Genomic DNA, 24,576 nt, shown 5'->3' on the forward strand with positions numbered 1-24,576 from the left:
TTTCTGAATAATGAAAGAAGGCTCAACCTCAAGACAATCTGAAGCATTCTAGATCACCCTGCTCCTAACCCACCCATAGAGCTCTAGCTAGGTAAGATCTTACATGTTAAAGGCAGCCAGCTTTTAGCTGAAGATAACTATCATGAACACATATCTTCCCTATTCATTATGCATCCTTCTTTAATAAGGAATAGTACTCCTGGGTGTGTATGTTTGTACGCATACTTGCTTGTTTTATGAGTTGCTGCATTTTATAATAAATATTAATTTTAACATTAAATACTTGAGGTTTTAGACTAAAAACCCTAAAGAATTTTTGTAGAAGACTTTTTTCATAACATTTTTCATTACGGTTTATTATCTTTACAATATTAAGCCCAAGTGAGATATTCAACAAAGGTGATGAATGTATTTCTCTTACCTGGAGCCGACACAGAGGGATTAGGCAGGTTTTCTCTTTCCTCATCAGTGCTTTCATCATAGATTGCATCTCTGTCAGCTGTCATTTCAGAACATGCTGTGGTTTCCCTAGAAACAAAAAAGGTAGAATTATGAATTATTGGTTCACCCTGGGCTAGGGATCAAATTCACCAGTAAGTAATAATAAAAAATATCCCTGGAAAAATACTGTAGTTAAACAAACATATATTGAAATATATATAATTAAGATGAAAACACTTTAAAGACTGTATGTTAACGCTCTTAAGAATAAGTTTCTCTTCTACCTAATTTAAATGTGGTTTAGTGCTCACTGTAATTAACTGTTAAATCAGTTTCTTATCATATTATTCATCTATCAAAATACTATTCTTCCAAATTATTTTCTATGGATCACAATGTGTTCAGTATTTTACTGATCTACAAGCAGTTTTGCCCTGCTTTTGATTGGCCCCAAATTCTCAGATAGGTAACTTTCTTCTTATTATGAAGATACCAAATAAGGCACAGAGAGTTTAAAGAACTCTTACTTGCCCAGAAGACATATACTAACATAGACTTATCTGCCCAAAGTCATATACTAACAGATATCAAGGGCCAGACAGAACTTGAACTAGGACTATCTGACATCATTCTTCAGATGATGCCTTTCATAAGCCTGTGTGTTCTCTCAGACTCAGGACACAAGATCCAAACTTGTATCCGCTATAATAATTAAGTGGATAAATAATAAATAATAAAATAAAAATCAGACTCTAACAATTATAATTGTCCAAACCATACAAGGTGTAAGTCACCTGTGATTCTTCCTTAAAAATCAATTACATATCCACTCCCAGAGCCACTTGATTCTAAAATTAAACACTACTCAGACACCAAGATTACAAATGTGTCAATCCTGCAGCTTAGAAGATAAAAGTTTCTTAATTTTTATTTATTTATTTATGAGAGACACACACAGAGAGAGAGACAGAGACAGAGACACAGGCAGAGGGAGAAGCAGGCTCCATGCAGGAAGCCTGACGTGGAACTCGATCCCGGGTCTTCAGGATCACAACCTGGGCTGAAAGTGGCGCGAAACCACTGAGCTATCCAGGCTGCCCAGTTTTTGTTATTTTTAATGATGTCTAAGAATTACACAAATAATACTTTAGATAAACCATACTCCAGTTTTAGGATTCAAGTGTAGTTATGACAGTAGGCAGACATAGAGAGATCATCCTGAGAATTCTCCAGCCCACGGCATCCAAAGCCAGAGCATTCAACTTCAGACTGGCAAATGATCTCATGTTACTAAAAAGCTGGCATCTAACTTTCATTAAGTTTGTGGGAAAATTCCCTTTAAACTTATGTATCTGCCATCTCAAAACAGACAACTCAAAATACCTTTCATGCTCAATGTTCTTTTCTAGTTCTTGAACTTCATTTAACAATTTATGCAAGCTTCTAATCTTTGCTTTCTTCTCATTCAGCACCAGAATAAAGCGTTGATAAAGATCAGTCTCCATAGCTTCCTTAGCACTCACACATTTTTCAAATCTAAAATGTAAATAAACAAATAAATCAATCATCTAGTTTTTTTTTAGTATTAATATTATTCAATCCAATACTGAAAATTATTTCAAGAAAACTTTTCAAGGAAAATACAATTAAAAGTCACTTTTACAGGTTTCCATTGATTTAAAGTTTTACACAGATAATTAAACAATTAGAATTTATTGTTTATTGATGTTAGTAATTTATGCAGTGAGGTAAGGATCAATATTGGAAAATAATGCCCAAAAAGCTTTATATATCTATCTATCTATCTAGATAGATAGATAGATAGATATACACATACACACAAACCATAAATAAATCTGTATTTAAACAATTCAAAGATAAATTATTTCATGTATTCTTTTAAACATAGTCTTGCTCTGCCTAGTTTTCTCTTTACTATTTATACTTCTGTTGTTCTACACAGGTATTCTAGTATTTTCATTATATATATATTTATGTAGATATGTTTAAATATATAATTTTCACTGAAAAATTATAAACAAAAATGTCAAAATTTGATACCTTTGATATATATGTCCCTGTGCTTTCAACAACCTTTCTATCTAGAGATACAAAGAATTAGGGCCTCTTATGGAATGAAAAGGAACAAAAAACAGTAAATTTTCTGGGAGCAATTACAATACTCTTATAGTAGAATCACTGCCAGGCTGTGAACTCTATAAATGCGGAGAGCAGATGTGTTTTATTGACTGCTTTATCTTTACTGCCTAAGAGCGTTTGGCATTTGACAGGTGTGGAGTAGCTTTTAGAAAAATTAATTGTGTTAATATGGACATCTTATAAGGTAATGGAGAATCAGTGATTCTGAATTTATTTTTCATTCCTTTGACAGCTATTCACCATTGTAAGAGCGAAATTTTTCATCTCCTTGAGCTTCTAAAAAAAACTGTGGTAAATATTAATATAACAGTACTCCTTTCATCAAGAAAATCTCTTTGAGAAAGAAGTACACCAAAAAGTATGAGGAAATAAAGCAGAGCCAAATTGAAGCGGGGCTGCCAATATCAATGGCTTATTTTAGGCAGGGACATATCACTCACTGCATTTTTATATCAGATGTGAAATGTTATATAAACATTGTATCTCATCTTCTTGTACTATTTTCTAATGTAACATAGTAACAAAAATTTTAAAAGCTGAATTTTAAAAGCTGTGTGTTCTCTCAGACTCAGGACACAAGATCCAAACTTGGATCTATGAGTATACTCATATACATGAGTATACTATAAGATGCTTTATTCAAAGGCAAAGTAAAAACCAATTATAAAAATGTACAATAAAAATTTTGGATATTATATAAAATTTTAGGAACAGTAACCAATTAGTTACTTACCTGATTTAAATGTATTTTTAATTTCCATATAAATAACTTCAATAATTATTAATTGAAAGATTATGTGCACTTAACTAACAAGCACATTTCAAAACCTTTATTAAAATTAACATTTGATACAACACATGGATAAAAATGAAAATATCAAAATACAACATTATATAATTTGTCTAAAGAATACAGTTAATCACAGCTACACTGTCGAAGGTAACATGTCTGTGACAGAAGGACAAACAACAGAATAACTGTCAACCTATAACTTAACCGTGCTTGGTTTTAGCAAACCTTTAAGATTTTCTTTCAACCAAACTTCCAATTATCAAACTGGATAATACTTTATAGACAAAGCTAGGGAGTGGGGGTTGGCTGGCACAGAGTATTATTGTGAAGAGGACAAAATTTATTCTTAATTATGAACTTATCAACAATTTGGAGAACACTATTCTTCTATTAAACATTTAGTAACTAAGAAGTACATAGCATCCTCCCCATCTCATTTTTAATGCCAGTCCTCTCTTACAGCATTATGATGTTACTAGACCTTCCACATTACTTGCCTTCTGTCAACTTTTCACTGAAAGAACTAGACAGGTATTAGAAGATGAGGCCATTTAGTGAAGGAAAGATATGGGATTCACTGCTAAATCAGTGATATTAAAGGAGAACTCACATACAACTAGATTAGACCACAACTAGTCCAAGAATCCTCTTCAAGGCAAAACTCAAGCCTGATGAAAACACAAATTACATTGAACAGGAAAGGGCTAATCATTTTTCATCCTTTCAATAGTGACTAGGACAACAGAACAATAATATTAAGGTTAATTAGTACTCTAGGACTGACATATCTAAAAGCTATGAAAAAAGAATAGTAATTAAAAAAATCAAAAGGATAAAGACTAAATAAGGAAAATACTGAATATTCAAAATAAAATATTTCTATACAGGAAAATAAAGATTCTAAGAATAACATTAAAAAATAACAAAAATAAGAGCAGAAACAAGGCAATTTCATGCAAAAATATAAACCAAAATAAAACAGATTAAAAGATAACCCAAAATAAAACAGCAGATATGTAAATGTGAACATGTGGTACCTAGAAATAGTGCGGTAATCCTCATATTTACAATCAGCTCTAGCCAAATTTATATCCAGGTCAGGGATGTACACAGCAAAAGAAAATGTGAATAGAGTTCAGAGGACAAAGAATGCTAAAAAGAACTGGAAAAGAAAGCAGTGGTAATGAGATTTAATAAGCCTTTAAGTACTGAAGAAGATGGTAAACAGCTGTTCCTCATCCTCTCTGACGACAGAACAAGAGGAAATGGCCTTCAACTATACCATGAAGGACTCCGATTACCAAGAGATGGAAGGAAGAATTTTCTGACTGTGACTGTTCTTAAACACTGTAATGGGCTACCAAGGAGAGTTGAAGTTATCTCCTGAGGTCTTTAAAAATCAGACTGAATTCATCTGGATATAATGTGATCCTAGCTTGAAGGCAGAGAGATGAAGTAAAAGAGCTTTCAAGGTCTCTTCTATTCTATTGATTCCATGAGTGTCAACCCAATTCAATCTGCCGAGAATTGCCTCCAATTATAGGTTTAATAACTATAACTCAGAATAAAGCTGGAGAGTTTCTAACTTGATGTCTGAATGCAAAGAAAAAAAGACGTGTTTAGTAATATGGAACTTGAGAGTTGTATTTGAAATTAAATAGGAAAAACAAGTAAAATAGATATAGCTAAAAATAAATAAATAAAAAATAAATATAGCTAATAACTTATGGATTCACATACAATATTTCTAATGTTTTCTGCCTTACCTAAACTATACAAAATTAAAATGATCCAGTAACATCACTTGTTCAAAACAGAGCTAAGACCACAATTACTAGTTAATAAAATATAACAGCAAATATGTTAAAAGTCTGCATTTAGTTACTAAGGCTCATTTTTTACTCATATTGTAATTCCTCATTCCTTATTCAAACTTCATTTATTCTTTACTGTCATCCTATATGAAAATAGCTTTAGCGTTGGTTCTGATTATAATTATACATATTTAAATAACAAAATACATACAAAAATATGCCCCAAAAGTCAAAAAAGAAATTTAACCCACAATTTCAGATATATACTATTAACATTTTTTTTTCCTCTAGATATTTCTATCTGAAGATACATTTTGCAAAAACTGGCATACTATTCCTTTTTTTGGTAACTCACATTTCTCCTCTTAACATATCATTAACATTACCATAGTGCAAGCACATGTGTATATGACTGCTTTGTGTTCATATAATGTCTCACTGTGTATTAAGTTTATTTAGGACCTAGCTACCACAGTTTCTAAGGGAATTCTCATCATCTATTTTGTGCTGCTTCCCTCCACCACCCCCCCCCCCCTGCCAATGCATACACAGTCTGAAACAATGATGGAGAAGAAATGACTGGGGAGCATAGGTGTACACTGATATAAGAGTATCAAAGCCTGTCCAGAAAATGAACTGTGGCCAGTCCTAACATGATGGTCACCACTCTAATTTAGTTACCTAACTCAGTATGTTCATATCCTGTTTCTAATTTCTCCAAAAACTCTTGAATAGTACTAGTGCCATATAGAAGGTGGAGATATAACCCTTGGCTCATTTTCTGCTCTACTAAAGCTCTAGAAAAGGAACATATAAGTACTGCTTGGCCATGACCAAGAAATATTACAGCTCCTAAATGGCCACCTTCTCCTCTGATAGGAAAGAAAACCATTTGGGAAATTTGGAAAATAGATAAAGCTACTAATCTAACATCTGAAATACAATCAAGAGTGTAGAATTCTCTGGAGCAGGCTCATTTTCCTGTTTTGGAGGCTACCGCAATGGCACAGATCTTCAAACCCTGAAGAAAATATGTGACCCTGCATTTACAAAAAACAATAGCTGGAGCATAATAAGATTGGTGATGAGAGATATGGTTGTGCTTTTGATTAAACAGGAAACGTTTTGCCGCAATAATGTAAAAGCAATTTCTGGACAGTTCAAATCAAGCTACTGAGCACTATCTATTATACACACCCCTCTGTCACTGTCTTACGCGCGGGGTGCATTTGTCTCCACCATCTCATCTTTGTTCCCTGCTGCTTTCCAGTCTATGGCAGTGGTGCTGAATACTGATGAGATAACACCTCTTTCAACCTCTGGCAGACATTTTAAAGCAATTTGTTCAAGTACCAAGTACCCAGTCTGCATTTTTGTGGGCAATTTGTGGATCAAATTTCCCATCATTCTGAGGGTATTTTGAGTTTTAAATATAATGGCTTATCACGACCACAGTATGCCTGCTTTAATTTGACTTATTTCATATATAAAAAAGCATATCCAAACAACAGATAAAGACCCAATACCATGCTTTCTAGCACAGATATTTGATATTGATTCACACTAACATGATTTTAAGGAGAAAGAGGAAGAGAAAAATTAACTCATTTCTCCATATGGTTTCCTAATATTTATTTACACAGTTGTGATTTGGTCTCATTTTTATATAATTGGAGATAAATATTAATTCAAAGATAAAAGAGAACAAGATAATTTCTTAATCTAATAACTGAGAGCTAACAGGTTTTAGGTGTTAAGTTTACATGTCTTACATTAATAAAATAATTGGATATATAGAAACCTAATTTCTTCTAGTCAAAACCCTTTTCACAGATATACATTGAGAATGATAAACCCTTCACATTTTTCATATACTCTGACACGTACTTACCAATGTCCATATAAAACAATCTGAAGGATTGTCCTAAAAAAAACCCTAAATTGGAAAAATTGTTATTATGTTCTAGAGCTACTGGTTTGAATCTACTGGAAATACTGAATATAATAATATTATTATACACAGTTCATTTAACTCTTCCAGATGTTGCCATGCATATACATACAAACACATGCATATGATGTTTTATGTCTCTGTAGACGTATAAATGTCACAACATTTATTTTCTTCAAACATCTTTTCCATAACAGAAAAATATAAAATACTGGCCTAGATCATGATACAGCTGAAAAAATGCATAATAAGAAGTGAAATGACTTTCTTCATCATTTTATTATTTTTACTTTTCATCATTTTAAAAAATAAGAGGCAAAAGAAAGGTTTCTAAATGCCTTATCTAGTAATCATAATTATATCATCTTTTTAAAATGCTGGTAGCAAAAAAATAAAATAAAATAAAAAAAAATAAAAAAAAAAATAAAATGCTGGTAGCATGAATTTATTCAGTGAGCAAACTAGTCTATATCAGGAGCCAAAGCACACAGCACCTGAAATGGTTACCATTTACATAAAAATTCCATATAAGTAATCAATTGGCATATTTACATTTCATGTCTCTTTTTTATTCATTGTTTATCCTATAACTTGAGATAAATTAAATCTTATAAATATCAACTTCCTAAATTTTTACTAATATTAGTGGTTTTTTATTCTCATTCTCATTTTGATTCTCATTGATTATTCTTTATTGTTCATTAGTTTGCTGGTGCTACCAAATACTAATGGCTTAAAAGTTTTAACAGACTCCAATAATGTACAATAATGGTCAACATTTTAATTTAATCATATTAAGTAAAGATTTTATGTTAAATATGTGCTAGTACACATATATTATAAACTTACAAATTAAGTAAATCTATAGCAATATAAGGAGAGCTTAATGTTTGTATAGTATAAGAACATTAGCACATACCGCCCTTGAACATCATTCCAATCTCTCAGAAGCCTTTCATTTTCCTTCTGCAGGTGCTCATTTTTGGCTTGGTTTTCTGTGATGGTGTCCAGACAATCACAAATAAGTTTTCTAATGACCTCACCTGGATTTGCAACTTTCTCTAGATTGAAGGAACCAAGTCTGAACTAGAACAAAAGGAAAACATTATTAGTTTTGGGAGAATATCAAAATCGAGTGGTCCAGTTTTAAACATAACATAATTTCTTCTGAGGGGGGAAAAAGTACAAGATATAAATACAATGCATTTATCAGATACAAATACAGTGAAAACAAACTGGATAACTTTCTACCTTCTTACTGAAAGTTTATCATGTAAATCAACATAGAACCCAAGAATAATTTGTGTAAGTGGTAAGTCACTCTCCCACCTCCTAGCAGAGAAGAAAACTAAACACACCATATAAGCACACTATCATTTGTTCACTACAACTTAATTTAGGTCACTACTCAGAGTAAGAAAAGGAATTATATATGAAGATTTTTAACTGTACTTTCTGTTAATAGTGGTGATAGAATAAGTGATAATCTATTTCTGAATAAAGAGCAAAATTTTGGTAATATTAAGAGTAATGCAGGATTTTAGGAAACCGGTAAACCTGGTGGTACCACTCAGTAACTACTTCTGTATCAAAACCCAATAAATTACAAATAATAACATCTAATGTCAAGTTTGTGTACTTCTTCATAAACCTAAGATTTGCAAAAACATATCCTCTACTAGAAGGCACTTTAAAATCAAATAGTATAATACAGTTTCATTATAGTCAGGGAATTTAGAAGGGGACATAGGTTCTACTCAACTCATTTGATAGATAGAGATAATAAAATATAGCGATTTAATCTTAATTATAATTATCCTTACTATTACAATTATTATAACTAAATACAATTTTTAAAATGATTATATAGTTACCATGTCTTGCAGTTGAAATTTAACTAGAGCATAAAACACATACAACTCATCTAATCATCACCAAAATGAAACTACTATATCCACTTATTAATTAAGTAAACAGAGATTCAGAGTATTTACCTACAGTTCTGAAGGAATACAGTCAAAATCGTACTATGCTAATTGAAAGTACATTTGAGGAAAAAAGAATTTAAACATTTACCTTCTGAAGTTTCTCTTAATGTAAACAAACACGCATATACACACACACAAAAGGCAAAGATCACTAATAGAATACAAAGAACATAATTTTCTTGAGTTGATATAAAGAAGAAAAATTAAGCTTATTGTTATATAATAGGTAACTCTATCAGTAAAACATAAACCCACAAAATGATTCTGTATATTCTCATCATCACAACTGTCAGGCAGCTTTGACCAAGACATTTTTAGAAAGGAACAAGTATTTCATTATTTGAAAGTTTTAACAATGCCAAATAGATAATGGCCACATTATGCCACATTTTGATCCTGAATAAAGTAATGGTAAAATACAAATGCACAGATAAGAATAAATCCAGCTGCCTACTCTTGTATCTTACATGGCAAACAAAGAAGGGACCAATTCTAAATCACTAATAAACAATTTCTTTCAAAATATCATTCAAACATATATTCAAATTCTAAAAGAAAATTCTTAAATCTTTTCTTGGTTATGCACTGTAGAATAAACTTAAAATGTCATTTCTTCTTAGGAATACACAACTATTTTGTTTCTATTTTCGAATTAAATTCACTACATTTTGGTCCTTTAATGGGTGTGAACATGTTATTCTAAACAATGAAAATATACAAGAAGCATCTAGAAATTCAATCCAAGAAAAGAAATTTACTTGAAATATTCAACTCACTTCTTAGAAAAATTTTGTAATAAATGAAGAGTAATTCTGCTGGACCATACTTCCTGTAATACACACCGTTTAGAGCCAAGGCACAAAGCTCCTTTCTACTTTCACTGCTGCTTTTCCTGTATCATTGAAGATGTAAGGGGACATATGCACTGAGCTTTAATCAGGGCCTTCTATCAGATATAATGAAATAAGAAGCAAAAAGTATTTCTGCACTTTAACTCTATATAAAGCTAAATTTTTTAAAGATTATATTTATTTGAGAGAGAAAGAGAGAGAGCGAGCGCACGAGCAGGGGGAGGAGCAGAGGGAGAGGGACAAGCAGACTTCATGACTCCATGCTGAGCATGGAGCCCAATGGTGGTGGTTGGGGGGGCACTTAAAGCCAGGACCCTGAGATCATGACCTAAGCTGAATCAAGAGCCAGTCAACAGACTGAGCCACTGAGGTGCCTCAATTTTTTTTTTCTTAAAGAGAGAGAACAAGCATGAGAGCCAAGAGTTGGGGAGATGATTTAGTAGTAGGGAAGGGCAGAAGGAGAGAGAGAGAGAATCTTAAGCAGGCTCCACACCCCAGGGCAGAGCCTGATGGTGGGGCTCAATCTCATGACTCTTAGATCATGATCTAAGCCAAAATCAAGAGCCTGACATTTAACCAACTGAGCCACTCAGGTGCCCCTATATCCAGCTGATCTTTATACTAGCCCGCTTATAAAAAGTGGAAACGTTAAGAAGTATTATTTTTAAAGCAAGCAAATTTACACAAAAGCTACATTGTATGGCTGGGTTGGTTTAAAAAACCTCTACTTTAGCTTTTGTTTGATACAGAATGCTATTAGCATAGCTTTTCTTTAATTATTAATCCTATAATTTCAAAATAATCTACAATATAAAATAAGGATTTCAAATGGTAAACCAGAATCAGAAACCACAAATAAAAGGCATCCCGGAAGTATGTCTCTCCTTTATGGGCATGGTCAAAAACGTTTCTTTTTCTAGTCAGTTCTCAAGATCTCATAGATAATTGGTACATAGACCTATACTAAGCACTCCAATCAGTCTATAATCTAAGACTTTTAGGCCACATCTTTATTTTTCTGTGTAAAAAAGTTGAAAACAATCAACTTTTTAAATGTTGATAATCTAGTACAGTAGGATGTACTAGTTGGTTCTAAGTCATAATTTTAGATAGCAAAACAAGCAAGTAATAACATCTTAAAAATCCGATCTGCATTAAAAATTCTCAATTTCAGAAAACTTATCCATTTTCTTTAGCCAGTGCTTTGTTTATTCCAGATATCTGTCTAGATATCTGTCAATTCTTTTTTTGTTTGTTTTAGTTTTTTTTGTTTGTTTGTTTGTTTGTTTGTTTTTTTAGTTTTTAGTTTTTTTATGATAGTCACACAGAGAGAGAGAGGCAGAGACATAGGCAGAGGGAGAAGCAGGCTCCATGCACCGGGAGTCCGACGTGGGATTCGATCCTGGATCTCCAGGATCGCGCCCTGGGCCAAAGGCAGGCGCTAAGCCGCTGCGCCACCCAGGGATCGCGATATCTGTCAATTCTTAAATCCAAGGTTAAATGCCATACCTCCTTACCTACCACTTCAAAGCCCAGGTCAAGTTCTCCATATCTACTTTTGCCTATGCTGACCTCTCTATTCTTAACACTTCAGAGTTTGTCTCACAATTTTTTCCTCCTGTCATCTTTTCTAGTTCTTTAGGATCAGTGGCCCTATCTTATATTTCTTCCACTGCCTCCACCATGTCTTGCACAGCTCTAGACATATATTAAGCACTCAATAAGGACTTCAATTTTTTTTATTGGAATGGTCCTTATTAATAAAGGAATATAACTATAATGGGGCAGGCAAATAAAAACGTGGGACAATGAGGCACCTGGGTGGCTCAGTCAGTTAAGTGTCCAACTTCTGATCTCAGCTCAGGTCTTGACCTCAGGATTGTGAGTTCAAGCCCTACATTGTGTGCAGAGCCTACTTTTAAAAAAATGGGATATTGATGCTGTAGACACAAATTAAGAAATAGTTTAAGTAGTTTAAGAATAAAACAAATTTTTATTTTATTGAATAATATAATTGAAACAAAAAGTGTTTGTTAAAAAACTACTACATAATAGCACGATACTGTGATAATCTATATGTTTAATAAAACCTACATAGATTTTTTTTTAAAAGAATGTTATGAAGTTATATACTCAGTTTTCAGGTTCCTTAGAGTGACGAAATGAAAGAGAATATATAGTACTAATAAAGTACACAAAATAAACACCATGAATAACAACTACTAATCAGTTCCTGGGGGATTGTTTGTGGTCCTTCTGTTTCTGGGGGAAGGAGAGTTATCACAGTATGAGTTGATATTCTGCTTAAAACACATCATTTAAATAATTTGAGTTTTGATATATTATCAGAGTAGTCTAAATAAGCTTGCAGAATAAATCTTTGCTACTGTCCTGGGAACCAAAATGTAAAGCTAAAGGAAAAGGAGGAATAAAGATACCTTGATGTTATTACTAGGCAAATGATGGTCAGATAGGAACTCGTTTTTCTCAGTGTATGTTTTTAATTTATTCCTATCAGACAAAACCTTATCTAGATATGTATACACTAAAAAAGTAAAGCTTGCCCATTATAGTTTGTAATACAGAATGTTGTCTATTTTAGACAAATACATAGTTGCATATGCATAGCTATTATAAAATACACTTACAAAATTCAGAAATATAGGAAATCAGTTAAGTTTTATAATAAAAAACAGACTAAGCCATATTATTTAGGCCTACTTACATTAAATATCACCTGCTCATATTTTGTATCAAATATATTTTTACTAAGATTTGTATCATGAACTCCTTGGTTTAGTGTCCTGTTGAAATTTTTATTTCATATTTAAATGAATAACATTACAAATGCACCTCCTAAAGCAGTGATATGTCTAGGTTTACAACTAGTCTAAGCTATCTAGAACTTAGAAAAGAATACTGATAAGTCCTTCTAAAAAAGATAAGAGAGCTATATATACTGTGAGACTACTAATCTCACCTTTCCAACTATTTTCTTGCACAAATTTCTTACAGCTCACTAAAAAATGTTTAAATATCTCCAGATGATTGTATGATCAAGCAAGGCTCTGTATATTTTAGATACTGTAGGTTCTTAAAGTCAAAACACAATAATCTAAAAGTGAAAAATACACTGATCTCAAATTACAGTGCTACAAAATTATTAGGACTTTAAGGCTAAGCTATATGTTTTAACATATTAAGTATCATCTAAGAATTCTTATTTTGATCTTCATAATTACAAAAAATCATTGGTGGAAGTCAGAGAATCCTTCACAACAAAACACCCAAAAGCCTAGTTGGTAAGGGAGTCTCAGAAGTTACTTTTACATTGAATGATTGTAAATGGTCACTCCACTACTATCTTAAAATAGATGATGAGTTTTCTGGTTTATGAGAAATACAGTAAAATCTAGATTTATCTTAGCTTAATTAGGAGTTAAAGTTAACGATGACAAATTATATTATACATGGATTTAGAATCAACTGGAAGGTTGTTTATAGTAACTGGATTGGGGAGAGCAGATAGAGGACAGGAGTTGCCTATTATTTGCCTGTTACTTTAGTTTTGGTATTAGTTGCTGATAAATATTGCCTTGGATTCCCCAACATTCTTCTAAATCTGATAATACTTATCTAATCATATCTGTGCAGTATGCTTCTCTGTCCTCCACTTAGATGCTAAATGGTAATATTTCTTGGTATGGTCTCTTGACCTACTTTTCTTTTTTCCTCTATAGTTATAGAGTTATCCACAATCACAAGTTCCATTATTACAGATAAACTGAAAACTGCCCAACGTATATCTGTAAGTGAGGCCTCTCCTGAACTCTCGACTTATATACACATTTAACTCATTTTTGGAATGGTGCCAGCAAGATGACCTACACAAGTCTCAAATTTTAAATACCAAAATAGAATTCATTGTCCATCCTCTTCAATACTAAACTAACCCTGGGGATCCCTGGGTGGCTCAGCGGTTTGGCGCCTGCCTTTGGCCCAGGGCGCAATCCTGGAGTCCCAGGATCGAGTCCCGCGTCAGGCTCCTGGCATGGAGCCTGCTTCTCCCTCTGCTTGTGTCTCTGCCTCTCTCTCCCTCTCTCTCTCTCTCTCTCTCTCTCTCTCAAATACATACATACATACATACATACATACATACTAAACTAACCCTTCCCTGCATTTTCCACTTAGACATTCACCATTCATTCAGTTATACTTGGATGGTCTAGTGAGTGAGCATGGATAGCTATCATAACATTACAGTATTTACTTTTATTTCTGTAGTATGCTAAAAGCTGCAAAGGGAAAGGGGCTACATATTACACAATAGTATCCCCATTTTTTTATTTTCTTAAATTAATTAACTTAATTTTTTATAGCAACTTTTGGTTTTACAGAATAATAGAATGGGGACAGTTCCCATACATACCCCACCCCCCACAGGTGCCCCTAATATTAACATCTGCATGGACATGCTACATTTGCTACAACAAATGAGATAAATATTGCTTAGCTACTAGTACTTAAACTCCATAATCTACAGTAGAGCTTATTATTTGTATTGTACAGGTGACCCCTGAGCAATACAAGTTTGAGTTGCACAGGTCTACTTACATGCAGATTTTTTACAATACAGTCCTATAAAGGTATTTTTTCTTCCTTATGATTTTCTTAGTAACATTTTCTTTCCTCTAGCTTATGTTATTGTAAGAATACAGTATATAAATACTGTATAAACAGTGTTAATCAATGGTTTACATTATTGGTAAGACTTCTGGTCAACAGTAGACTATTAGGAATTAAGTTTTTGGAGAGTCAAAAGTTAGTATCACCATTCTTACATGGTGAAACACAGAATACATTCATTCATTCATTTATCAGACTTTTTTTGTATGTACTCTGTACTAGGCATTGGGGACACTGCTGTGAGAAAGGAAAACAATGTGTGTGCTCTCTTGGAACTTTTCATGGAAAAAGTTGATGGTACACAATGATTATAATTTCACACAGTTGTAGAATCAATGAAGAAAAAAACAGGTAAGATTGTGATTAGAGGGCAGCATATCTTTGGATAGGGGAGGGGAAAAGATCTTGCAAAAACTTAGGGGGAGGATTCCCTGGGTGGCTCAGTGGTTTAGCCTTTGGTCCAGGGAGCCATCCTGGAGTCCTGGGATCGAGTCCCATGTCAGGCTCCCGGTTTGAGCCTGCTTCTCCCTCCTCCTGTGTCCCTGCCTCTCTCTCTCTCTCTCTCTCTCTCTCTCTCTGGATCTATCATAAATAAACAAATAAATCTTTAAAAAAAAAAACTTAGGGGGAGAACACAGGAGATGAGATGGAAAAAGCAGGAGACTAAATCACACAGGACTTTGTAGGCTACAGTAAGAAGCTGAAGATTTATTCCAATTATAACAAAAAGCCATTGGAAGGTTATAGGCAGGAAAATGACTGCTTAAATACTACATAGCATTTCCTCTAAGACTGCCCCCGATTATCTCAACCTGTTGGGACGCATACCCTGTGTAATCCCCTTCCCTTGAGTGCAGGGAGGCCTGTGACTTGTTTCTAATCAACAGAATACAGCAAAGGTGACACATACCATTTCAGTGATTAAGTTATGTAAGATGATAATATCCATCTTGCTAACAGATTCTCTCCTTGCTGGCTTTTATGACACCAGTAGCCACGTTGGAGAAGCCCATGCAGCAAGGAACGAAGAGTGATCTATGACAAATAATCTTTTTTTAAAAAATTTTTTTTATTATTTATTTATGATAGTCATACAGAGAGAGAGTGGCAGAGACAAGGCAGAGACATAGGCAGAGGGAGAAGCAGGCTCCAGGCACCGGGAGCCTGACGTGGGATTCGATCCCGGGTCTCCAGGATCGCGCCCTGGGCCAAAGGCAGGCGCCAAACCGCTGCGCCACCCAGGGATCCCACAAATAATCATTTTAAAACCACAGGAGGCCTCTGACCAACAGCCAGTATTAGATGGGTTTTCTAAAGATACTGAAACAATAAGATGTTTATACATATAGAAAGAGACTTATTGTAAGGAATTGGCAGACATGATCATGAAGGTTGGCAAATCCAAAATCCGCTGAGTGGACCAGCAGGCTGGGAATCTAGGAAGAATCAATGAAATCTCTTGGCAGACTTCCCTCTTGTTCTGGGGAGAACAGTCTTGTGCTGTTCAGGCTTTCAACTGACTGACTGAGGTCCTCCCTTATTTGGAGGGTATTCTGCTTTATGCAAAGTCCACTGATTTTAATATTAATTTCATCCAAAAACTTCCTCACAGAAATATCCAGAATAATGTTTGACCACGTACGTACCTAGGCACTTTTAGCCCATCCAACTGAACACATAAAATTAACAGCCAGCAGGAAACTGAGGCCCTCAGTACAACAGGCTACTAGGAACCGAACTGTGCCAGCAACCCCATGACCTTAAAAACAGATCTTTCACCTTGAGATAAGACTGCAGCTCTAGCCAAAACAGCTTTCACAGGAGTCCTAGCAAAGCCATGCCTGGATTTCTGACCCATGGAAAGCCAGAAAATAAATGTGCAGGGTTTCAAGCTGCCAAGATTGTGGTAACTTGTTACCCCACAATACATAATTAATACAAATATGCTTCAATATCCCAGTCTAAAAACAAAAGCAAAATAAAACACAATCTCCTTAATGTCATATCTAATTCTAGCTAGTATTCATTTTTCTGCTTCAGTCACAGCAAAAATTTCTCCAAAAATAAATGTCCTATCTGTCCTGCTTCCAAAAGTTACTAGCCATGTGGGGGCCGAGAAAAATTAAGGCCATTCCACCTCAAGTTTAGCATTAGCACAAGTACAGCCATCTTAGGTCCCTAGGAATAAGAGCTGAACTTTACAGGAAAAACTGCAGAATGTCCTAGGCAGGGAATCCCATATCTGAAAGACAATAAAGCTCAGAATGTCCTCAGCAGAGAATCCCGTATCAGATCTTAAGAAACTCCCCCACCCTTTTCCCCATATTGGAATGGAAAAAATTCCTCCATCCCTTCTGAAGATCCCCTAGACCAGCCCATAAAAAACCCAGCTGTAACCCACTTCGGGGTCCAAGCCTCTGCTCTGCTGTGTGGAGTATACTTGGACCCAAGTTCGAGCTTGTAAATAAACCCTCGTGTGTTTGCATTGGTGTAGGCTCCTTGGTGGTTTCTCGGATTCGCAATCTTGCGCACAACAGCCACACATGGGCTATTTAAGTTTAAATGAACTAAAATTAAAAACTGAGCTCCTCAATAACAAAAGTCACATTTTAGCGCTCAATAGAGACATGTGGCTAGTAGTTGCTATATCAGATAGCAAAGATACATAACTTATCATCCCAGAAAGTTCTTTAGAAGAGCATCGATCTGTTTCCTCATTTTATTACAACCCATTTTCTCTTTAAATACTTCAGTGGATGAAAACGCTTTTTATAATCTGGCCCATGACTCTCTCTAATTGCATCTCTCACCATTCCCCCTACTCTTGCTATCACTAGCCAACTGCTTTCTTTATATACTTGAATAAGTCAATTATTCCCATATGTAACAGGCAGCTTCCTCCAAAAGTAATCGTGGCTCCCTCACAAGTTCTATAACTGGTGAATAGGTTGCTTTCTCTGTGAAAAAAGGGGCTTTGCAGATGTGTTAAGGATACAGACCTTGAGATGAAGAGATTGTTGTGGATTATCTGAGCGAGCCCAATCTATTGACATAAGTCCTTAGTAACAGTTAGAAGGACATGGAATTTGAAGAGAAGCACAGAAAGATTCAAAACTGCTGGCTCTGAAAGGAGGAGACCATGAACCAAGATGTGAGTGGTTTCTAGAAGCTGGAAAAAGACAAGGAAAGGGTTTTTTCTGCAGAGCTTCCAGAAAGGAATACAGTCCTGCTGACATACTGATTTTATTTTATTTTTATTTTATTTTATTTTTTTTGACATACTGATTTTAGCTAGGTGAGACTACTATGGTGGACTTTTTAAAAATGTATTTAGTTAGTTACAGAGCCCGCAAGCAGGTGGCAGGAGAGGGGAAGAGGGAAGGAAGAAGGAGAGGAAGAGAGAATCTCAAGCAGGCTCTGTGCTGAGCTTGGAGCCCAATGATGATCCCACTATCCCGAGGTCATGACCTGAGCTGAAATTGGACCCTTAATTGAATGAGCCACCCAGGTGCCCCTGTGTTGTTCTTCTGACCTACAGAAACATGGAACATTGAATTTATGTTGTTTAGAGCTACTAAACTTCTGGTTATTTGTTGTGGTAGCAACTAAAAATACAGTATATCAGGGTCTGTGGTAAGATAAATAATTGATCCCCAGCGAGGCCCACATCCTAATTCCCAGAATCTGTGAATACCACTTTATATGGCAAAAGGGACTTTGAAGATGTGATTAAATCAAGGATCCTGAGATGGGGCTGTTATCATGCATTAACCACGTGGCCCAATGTAATCATAGGGTCCTTATAAGGGGAAGCAGGAGATCAGACTGAGCAAAGGCAATGCAATGATGAAAACAAGAGATTGGAATGATGTGGACAAAGCCCAAGGAAGGCTGGCAGCCTCTTGATGCTGAAAGAAGAAAACCACTAAGTTTGTGGTACTTTGTCTCAGTCATAACAGGAAACTAATAGAGTCTGCATATTCTTCTAGAATGTTCTCCCTGAATTGCACATGGCTTCCTCTGGTATTTTACTCAAGTCTCTGTTCAATGTTACCTCTAGAGACACTGCCTTTGACTACCTTAATTATGATATAAACATTCCAGAATCCTCCAAGTAGCCCTACAAAGAAATGTCAATAGTATAGGTACTAAGAAATAATTTTTTATAATTTTCATAGCAGTTGTAATCATCTTAATTCATTTTATTTACAAATGGTTATTGTTTCCCTTCCTCATGCTTACAGCGGAGATTCAAAATATGTTTTTTAACTGAGTGAATGAATACTTGGTCATAAATGTTGCAAATATTTTTCTGATTTGGCAATACTACATATAGAGCATTTACATTTTAATGTAGTTAAATCTAAAAACAGTTCTGTTGGGGTGCCTGGCTGGCTCAATCCATGGAACATACAATTCCTGATATCGGAGTTGTAGATTTGACCCTGTATCAGGCGTAGAGATTATTTAAAAATAAAATATTTAAAAAATAAAATTAGTTTCCTTTTAAGTCTTTGCAAATCAAAGAAAATAGTCATTTACCCACATTTTCATTTTTACTTCTCCAAATACATGAGCAATGTTTCCTCACCGTTTACTCAGTGATCCATTCTCTCCCTACTGATATAAAATGCCACCATTATTAGAAACTACATATTTATGCATACTTAAGTATTTTCTTGAATTTCCTATTTAGTACCATCATTCGCTATTCTTTTACTAGTACTATGATGCTCTTTTAATTATTACAGCTTTATAATATGCTTTATTACTAAAGATTATAAATTCCATCTCATAATTCCTTTTTCAATATTGTGTTGTCTAGTTCCGCCAAGCACATTTCATCCCAAGAATTCTAACTGAATTTGACAAAAACAAAAAAAGCAACTAAGAAATACTAGGAACTTTGTTTTGAATTACATTCTTTCAAATTATTTTAAAAGGAATTAACTTATTTCCAACATGAATTAACAGTGTCATTCCTCCATTAAAGACCATTATGTTTCTTCATTTAACCAAGAGTTATTTTTATATATTTTGGTTAAGTTTCTCATTGCATTTTTAAAATCAGGCTCCTTCCACTGTGGCTGATAAGACCACCAAATAATCTGCAGGTAGAAATACAATTGCAACTGTCTATTCAGTCGTATTTTTAATACCTTGGTCATATCAAAAGAATTTTATATGAACCTTAGAAAATCTCTATTTTAGAATCCCAATACTGACCTGTATTTTCAGTTGGGGTCTTGCATACGCAACCATAACCACTGTATTTAAAATAATTACTTAAACTATAGAAGATTTGTGAACAAAATCCTAAGAACTGATCATGAAGGATTTTGCAAATAAACTACAACAGAAAAAAAGAACCTAATGACACAAAAAACTCCACTCTCTTAAGTCAGTTTGAATTTGACTTGTCTTTTAAAAATGGTTGATTACTTTAACACAGTGGCATTCCAGAGTGGCTATGACAGAGAAAAATGTCAATGGGGCTAGGATCACTCTGTTGCTTAGCTTCTAAGGCCCCATAGAAATAGTAAACAAGCAAACACTGGACAAAAGTTACAATAAAATATCACACTATAGGATAATTAGGAAACATAATTGTTAATAAAACATAGTATGAAATGGTATGAATCATTTATTTCTGACTTTAAACCAGTTTATCATGTTAAGTAACAATTGTTCAGGTCTCTCATAACATTCTCCAGGAAAATTAAAACAGTAGGATCTTGTTTTTTTTGTTTTTTTTTTTTTTCTGATTATAAAATTCTGGCCCTTTGTCATTTAAAAATTTCAGAAACTTCCCTTATCCTGCCCCTAAAGGAGTGAATTATAGTTTTTTGAAGAAACAGCATGACTGGCTAAAAGTCATTATATTGACATTAGAAACTTTTTGGAAACAAAATATTTTCCTAAAAACTTACTGTGTTAACTGCAACTCTAATATCCTTAAAATCAATTATCATAAACTAATAAACTCAAAACTAGTGACCTTAAAAAAAATCATAGAAGTACCAAGTATCATTAAATCCTCAACTTAAATAAAATGATAAAATATTAAATCAAAGATAATATATGCTCATTTTTCTGTATGGTTTATGAAATTACTTCTAAAAAAATTTTTTAAAGCTTAATAATTGCCTTTTTAAACTAAGGATTAAAAATTCTTCCACCATATATTTTTCATTTAAAATTATTTACTAAGGGTGGCTCAATCAGTTAAGCAACTGACTCTTGCTCTCAGCTCAGGTCTTGATTTCAGGGTTGTAAGTTCAAGCCCCGCATTGGGTTCCACACTGGGTGTGGAACCTACTTAAAAAAAAGAAAAAGTCTACTAAAAAAAAAAAAAAAGAAAAAGTACTAAGAATTCTATAAAACTTTATTTATTGTAATTTAACAGTAGCTCTCTAGGAAGTAAATTTCTATCCAAAATATTTATACAGATAGTTAATATTTACTTTGATTTATTGCCTTCCTTACCTAGAGACAGAATAAAAACAAAGTACTGGTCTAAAAAACATTTAAACATTTTTCAAGGCTTTTTAAGGTAAATAATCACTTAATAAGAAAACTGCCTATAAAAATTACTATCTATTGATACTTGAGAAGAACCAAAGAGCACAATGGATGGTAATCATGCATTTAATCGAATTTTCTTGCAAAGAAAAATGTAATTAAGAATTAATACTGAGGTAGTTCCAGTTCAGATGATGGCAGAGTAAGCTGTATCCGACTAACACCCCTGGCGGTAACAATTATAAACTTCGAACCAAAAACTAAAAAACGAAACCTATCAAAGGACTGAAGAATGACCCAAAATAGGCAGCAACTGGAAGGTCCTGAAGTAGGGTGAGACCCATGCTTCTGTGAGCTCCTCACAGGGCATTCTCCTCTGTCCAAGAGTTCATATACAATAAGTAGAAACCATACTTACGGACCTGAAGTATCAAAGAATAAAATTCAGGCTTGCACACATAACAAACACAAGCAAATATATAGATGGAAAATAGGAGAGAAATTCTAAGAAAATTAGAGGGTAATAGAGTAAAGGATCAGTTAAAATCCATATAAAAGAGTTAGCCAAAAGAAGATCAGTTAAAATATACATAATAAAGTCAGCCAAAAGAGAAAACGGAACAGAAAAGGAATTTAAAAAGTAGAAGAAATACATGTGCTGAAATTTCCAGTTAGAAAGAGTCTACTAAGGTCCCAGCACACTGGAATTAAAAATGACTCATACCAAGACATAACAACACTAAATTTCAGAACATTTGGAACAAAAGAGAATCCTAGAAGATTCTAAAGCATTAAAACAGGTTATATGCGAATGATCAGGAATTAGAATGGCCCTGGATTTCTATCACATTGCTGGACACCAAAAGTCAATAAATTAATGTCTTCAAAATAAAAAAGAAATATTCAGAGAATATGTTCCATCAATATGATGAAATATACCAAATTATATCATAACATTTTAAAAATAGTAATTAACATTTATTGGGTGCTTACTATGTTTCAGGCATTATATACTTAATAGAGAAGTCTCTCTGGGGCTAATTGTAATAAATTCAGATTGTGAACTCTATGGATCTAAGACTAAAATAGTACAAGAAATATATGAAGTGTAGTAAGAATTCTATATAAAAACTTGAAATTCAATTAAATATTCTTTCTTTAGCTCCTACCATGTGAATATACAAGGCAATCTACATCATATGAGCATAAGTCAGATAGAGTATCTGCTTTACATAAATGTAGAGAGTTGTAGTATTTTATAAGACCTACAATGTTAATAGATTAATTTCAGAAAAATCAAGATAAACCATATCCCAATCATGAATTTTCAACTTTTAAAAGCTCAAATTAAAAATGTAGCCAAACAAAAATGTTGAAATACTGCAGTACTGAAATTACTGTTTTCAATGAAATAATGTCATTACTGCATGAAATACCAAATATTTTGTGGTAACTATGTAAATAAGTCATGTTACATAGAATAGCACCTACCTTGCTGTTAGGAAATATTAAAAGCAGAAACCTAGTTTCAGTTAAGTCCAAAAGAAATCAACTATTTGGCATACTGTAGTTCCACTTCAGTAAACTGTTTCTTACAAAGCAGCTCTCAAATGAGAACACTTACTCATTGCCAAAAGTGTCCAAATGGTATAGTAGTTACTGTATTTTGACAATGTAGTAATTTCAGTTTACTCAATGGGGTGCTAAGGGATAAATCCCTAAAACTAAAGTGAGGGAGCAGTGGAAAGGAGCGTGGCAATCTGAAAACATAGTATGCATTGAGATACACAGTTATATAGAGAGTTATATCCATGGGGAAATAATGTCATATGCAAAATGAGTATTTCATACACTTTTTAAAAGGATAAATTTTCTTTGTATGACTTAAAAGGTCAGATCAAAGATTTATGTTCAACTGCTAGAAGTGCTTTTGCACTTACTGTCATGGTTACAATGTATTAAGGGAGAAAAGCATTCCCCTTAATAAACCAGTTTAGAAAACTACAGAATGTAGACTCTTTAAAAAACATCATGATTTAAAAAAAAAAAAATCATCATGATTTTATAGATTAGTGTTTGGCTATAAGCTAAAGAAGGGAGACCATGATGCCTGACGTGCATGTCGCATACAGAACTCCTTTTGGGAAAAGTAGCTTTCCCAAAGCTCCAACCAGTTTATTTAATTTTTAACCTGGTTAAGTAAACTTCTACAGGTTCACACCAAGTGCTTACAAGTTCATGCTTTGGATAAACTCAGATTTGCTACCCAAGCATTACTAACTGGATCAAGGCACAAGCCAAAAGAAAAAAAAAATTACATAAGGATTGATTATGAGGATGGCTCACTGCTTTTGAAATGACTTGACAGAAACTCTTCCCAAAGGGATTCTTTGTATTAAGGGACAATAACTATCACATTCCATGTCCCCTTAGAATTACCAAAGTGGTGATTTTAAGCAAACAAATAAAAGACATGAGGTCAGGTTGCTTTCTGAAACTGGACAAAGGTAAGATTTCAGTTCATCATACATCAATCACAGAAGCTAGAAACTACATATTATTGAGGGGTGAAAAGAGGTGGTTTTCCAACCTGTCCTTATCTTCCCCTTGATCCAAATACTCTCATTTGTATGGATATTCCTAACACACCTCCATTCTCAAAGACCATCTATGTATACCTTCTCTTACTGATTTTAAGAAATCTGACCAACTTAGCTCTACAATCTAGAAATATCTTCTAGAGATGAGTATCTATTGGGTTGGCTACCTATAAAGCAAATTCCTATTTGTTTAACATATGTTTAAATGAGATTTTCACTTTTAACTGTATAGCTAGCAACATCTGTGCTTAATGAGTGTAAATTCAAAATCTACTTTAAATTCTGAGGTTGTCAAATGTAACAATTAAATTGGTTTTAATAGCCATTTCCCAGACCTAAATATCTATGAAAGACTGACAATCAGATATAAATTCTGATTTTTCTTAATACATGTCTTTCTTCCTATGAATATCTTCCACTTAGCTAAAGCTAAAAATAGGAAGAAAAACAAGATGTTACAAAATGCCCTGAAATTTCAAATTCCCTTATTTATAATGTTATCCACAATCCTGGTACTTAAATACAAAACAAGATATACATGAGATAAATATTATAGTCTAGATGAGGTTCCCTTAACAACAAGCTGTGACCTTAATCTCTGAACTTCAAAAACTTATAAGAATGCTATTGCCCAATCCATTTACCCTAATTCACAGGTATTATATGAACAGCATTTAAGAAGAAAATGAGAAACTGCTATATAGCCTCAAAAAATTGTTCATCCTTATAATTTCACTCAACATTTTTAGGGCAGCCCAGGTGGCTCTGCG

General features: G+C 33.8%; 1 protein-coding gene across 8 annotated transcripts in view; it reads right to left on the reverse strand.

Moving 5' to 3' along the window:
- XRCC4 (X-ray repair cross complementing 4) overlaps positions 1–24,576 on the reverse strand; it is a 277,018-nt gene that overhangs the window by 171,633 nt on the left and 80,809 nt on the right. For all 8 annotated transcript variants that reach the window (XM_041752028.1, XM_041752029.1, XM_041752026.1 and 5 more), the window contains 3 exons: positions 8,079–8,245; positions 1,825–1,977; positions 422–528 (listed from right to left, as the gene is read on the reverse strand). In XM_041752028.1, the coding sequence (XP_041607962.1) occupies positions 422–528; positions 1,825–1,977; positions 8,079–8,245 (427 nt within the window). The remainder of the gene's footprint in view (positions 1–421; positions 529–1,824; positions 1,978–8,078; positions 8,246–24,576) is intronic.

The sequence above is a fragment of the Vulpes lagopus genome, chromosome 4 (assembly GCF_018345385.1).
Source record: "Vulpes lagopus strain Blue_001 chromosome 4, ASM1834538v1, whole genome shotgun sequence".
Classification (NCBI taxonomy): Eukaryota; Metazoa; Chordata; class Mammalia; order Carnivora; family Canidae; genus Vulpes; species Vulpes lagopus.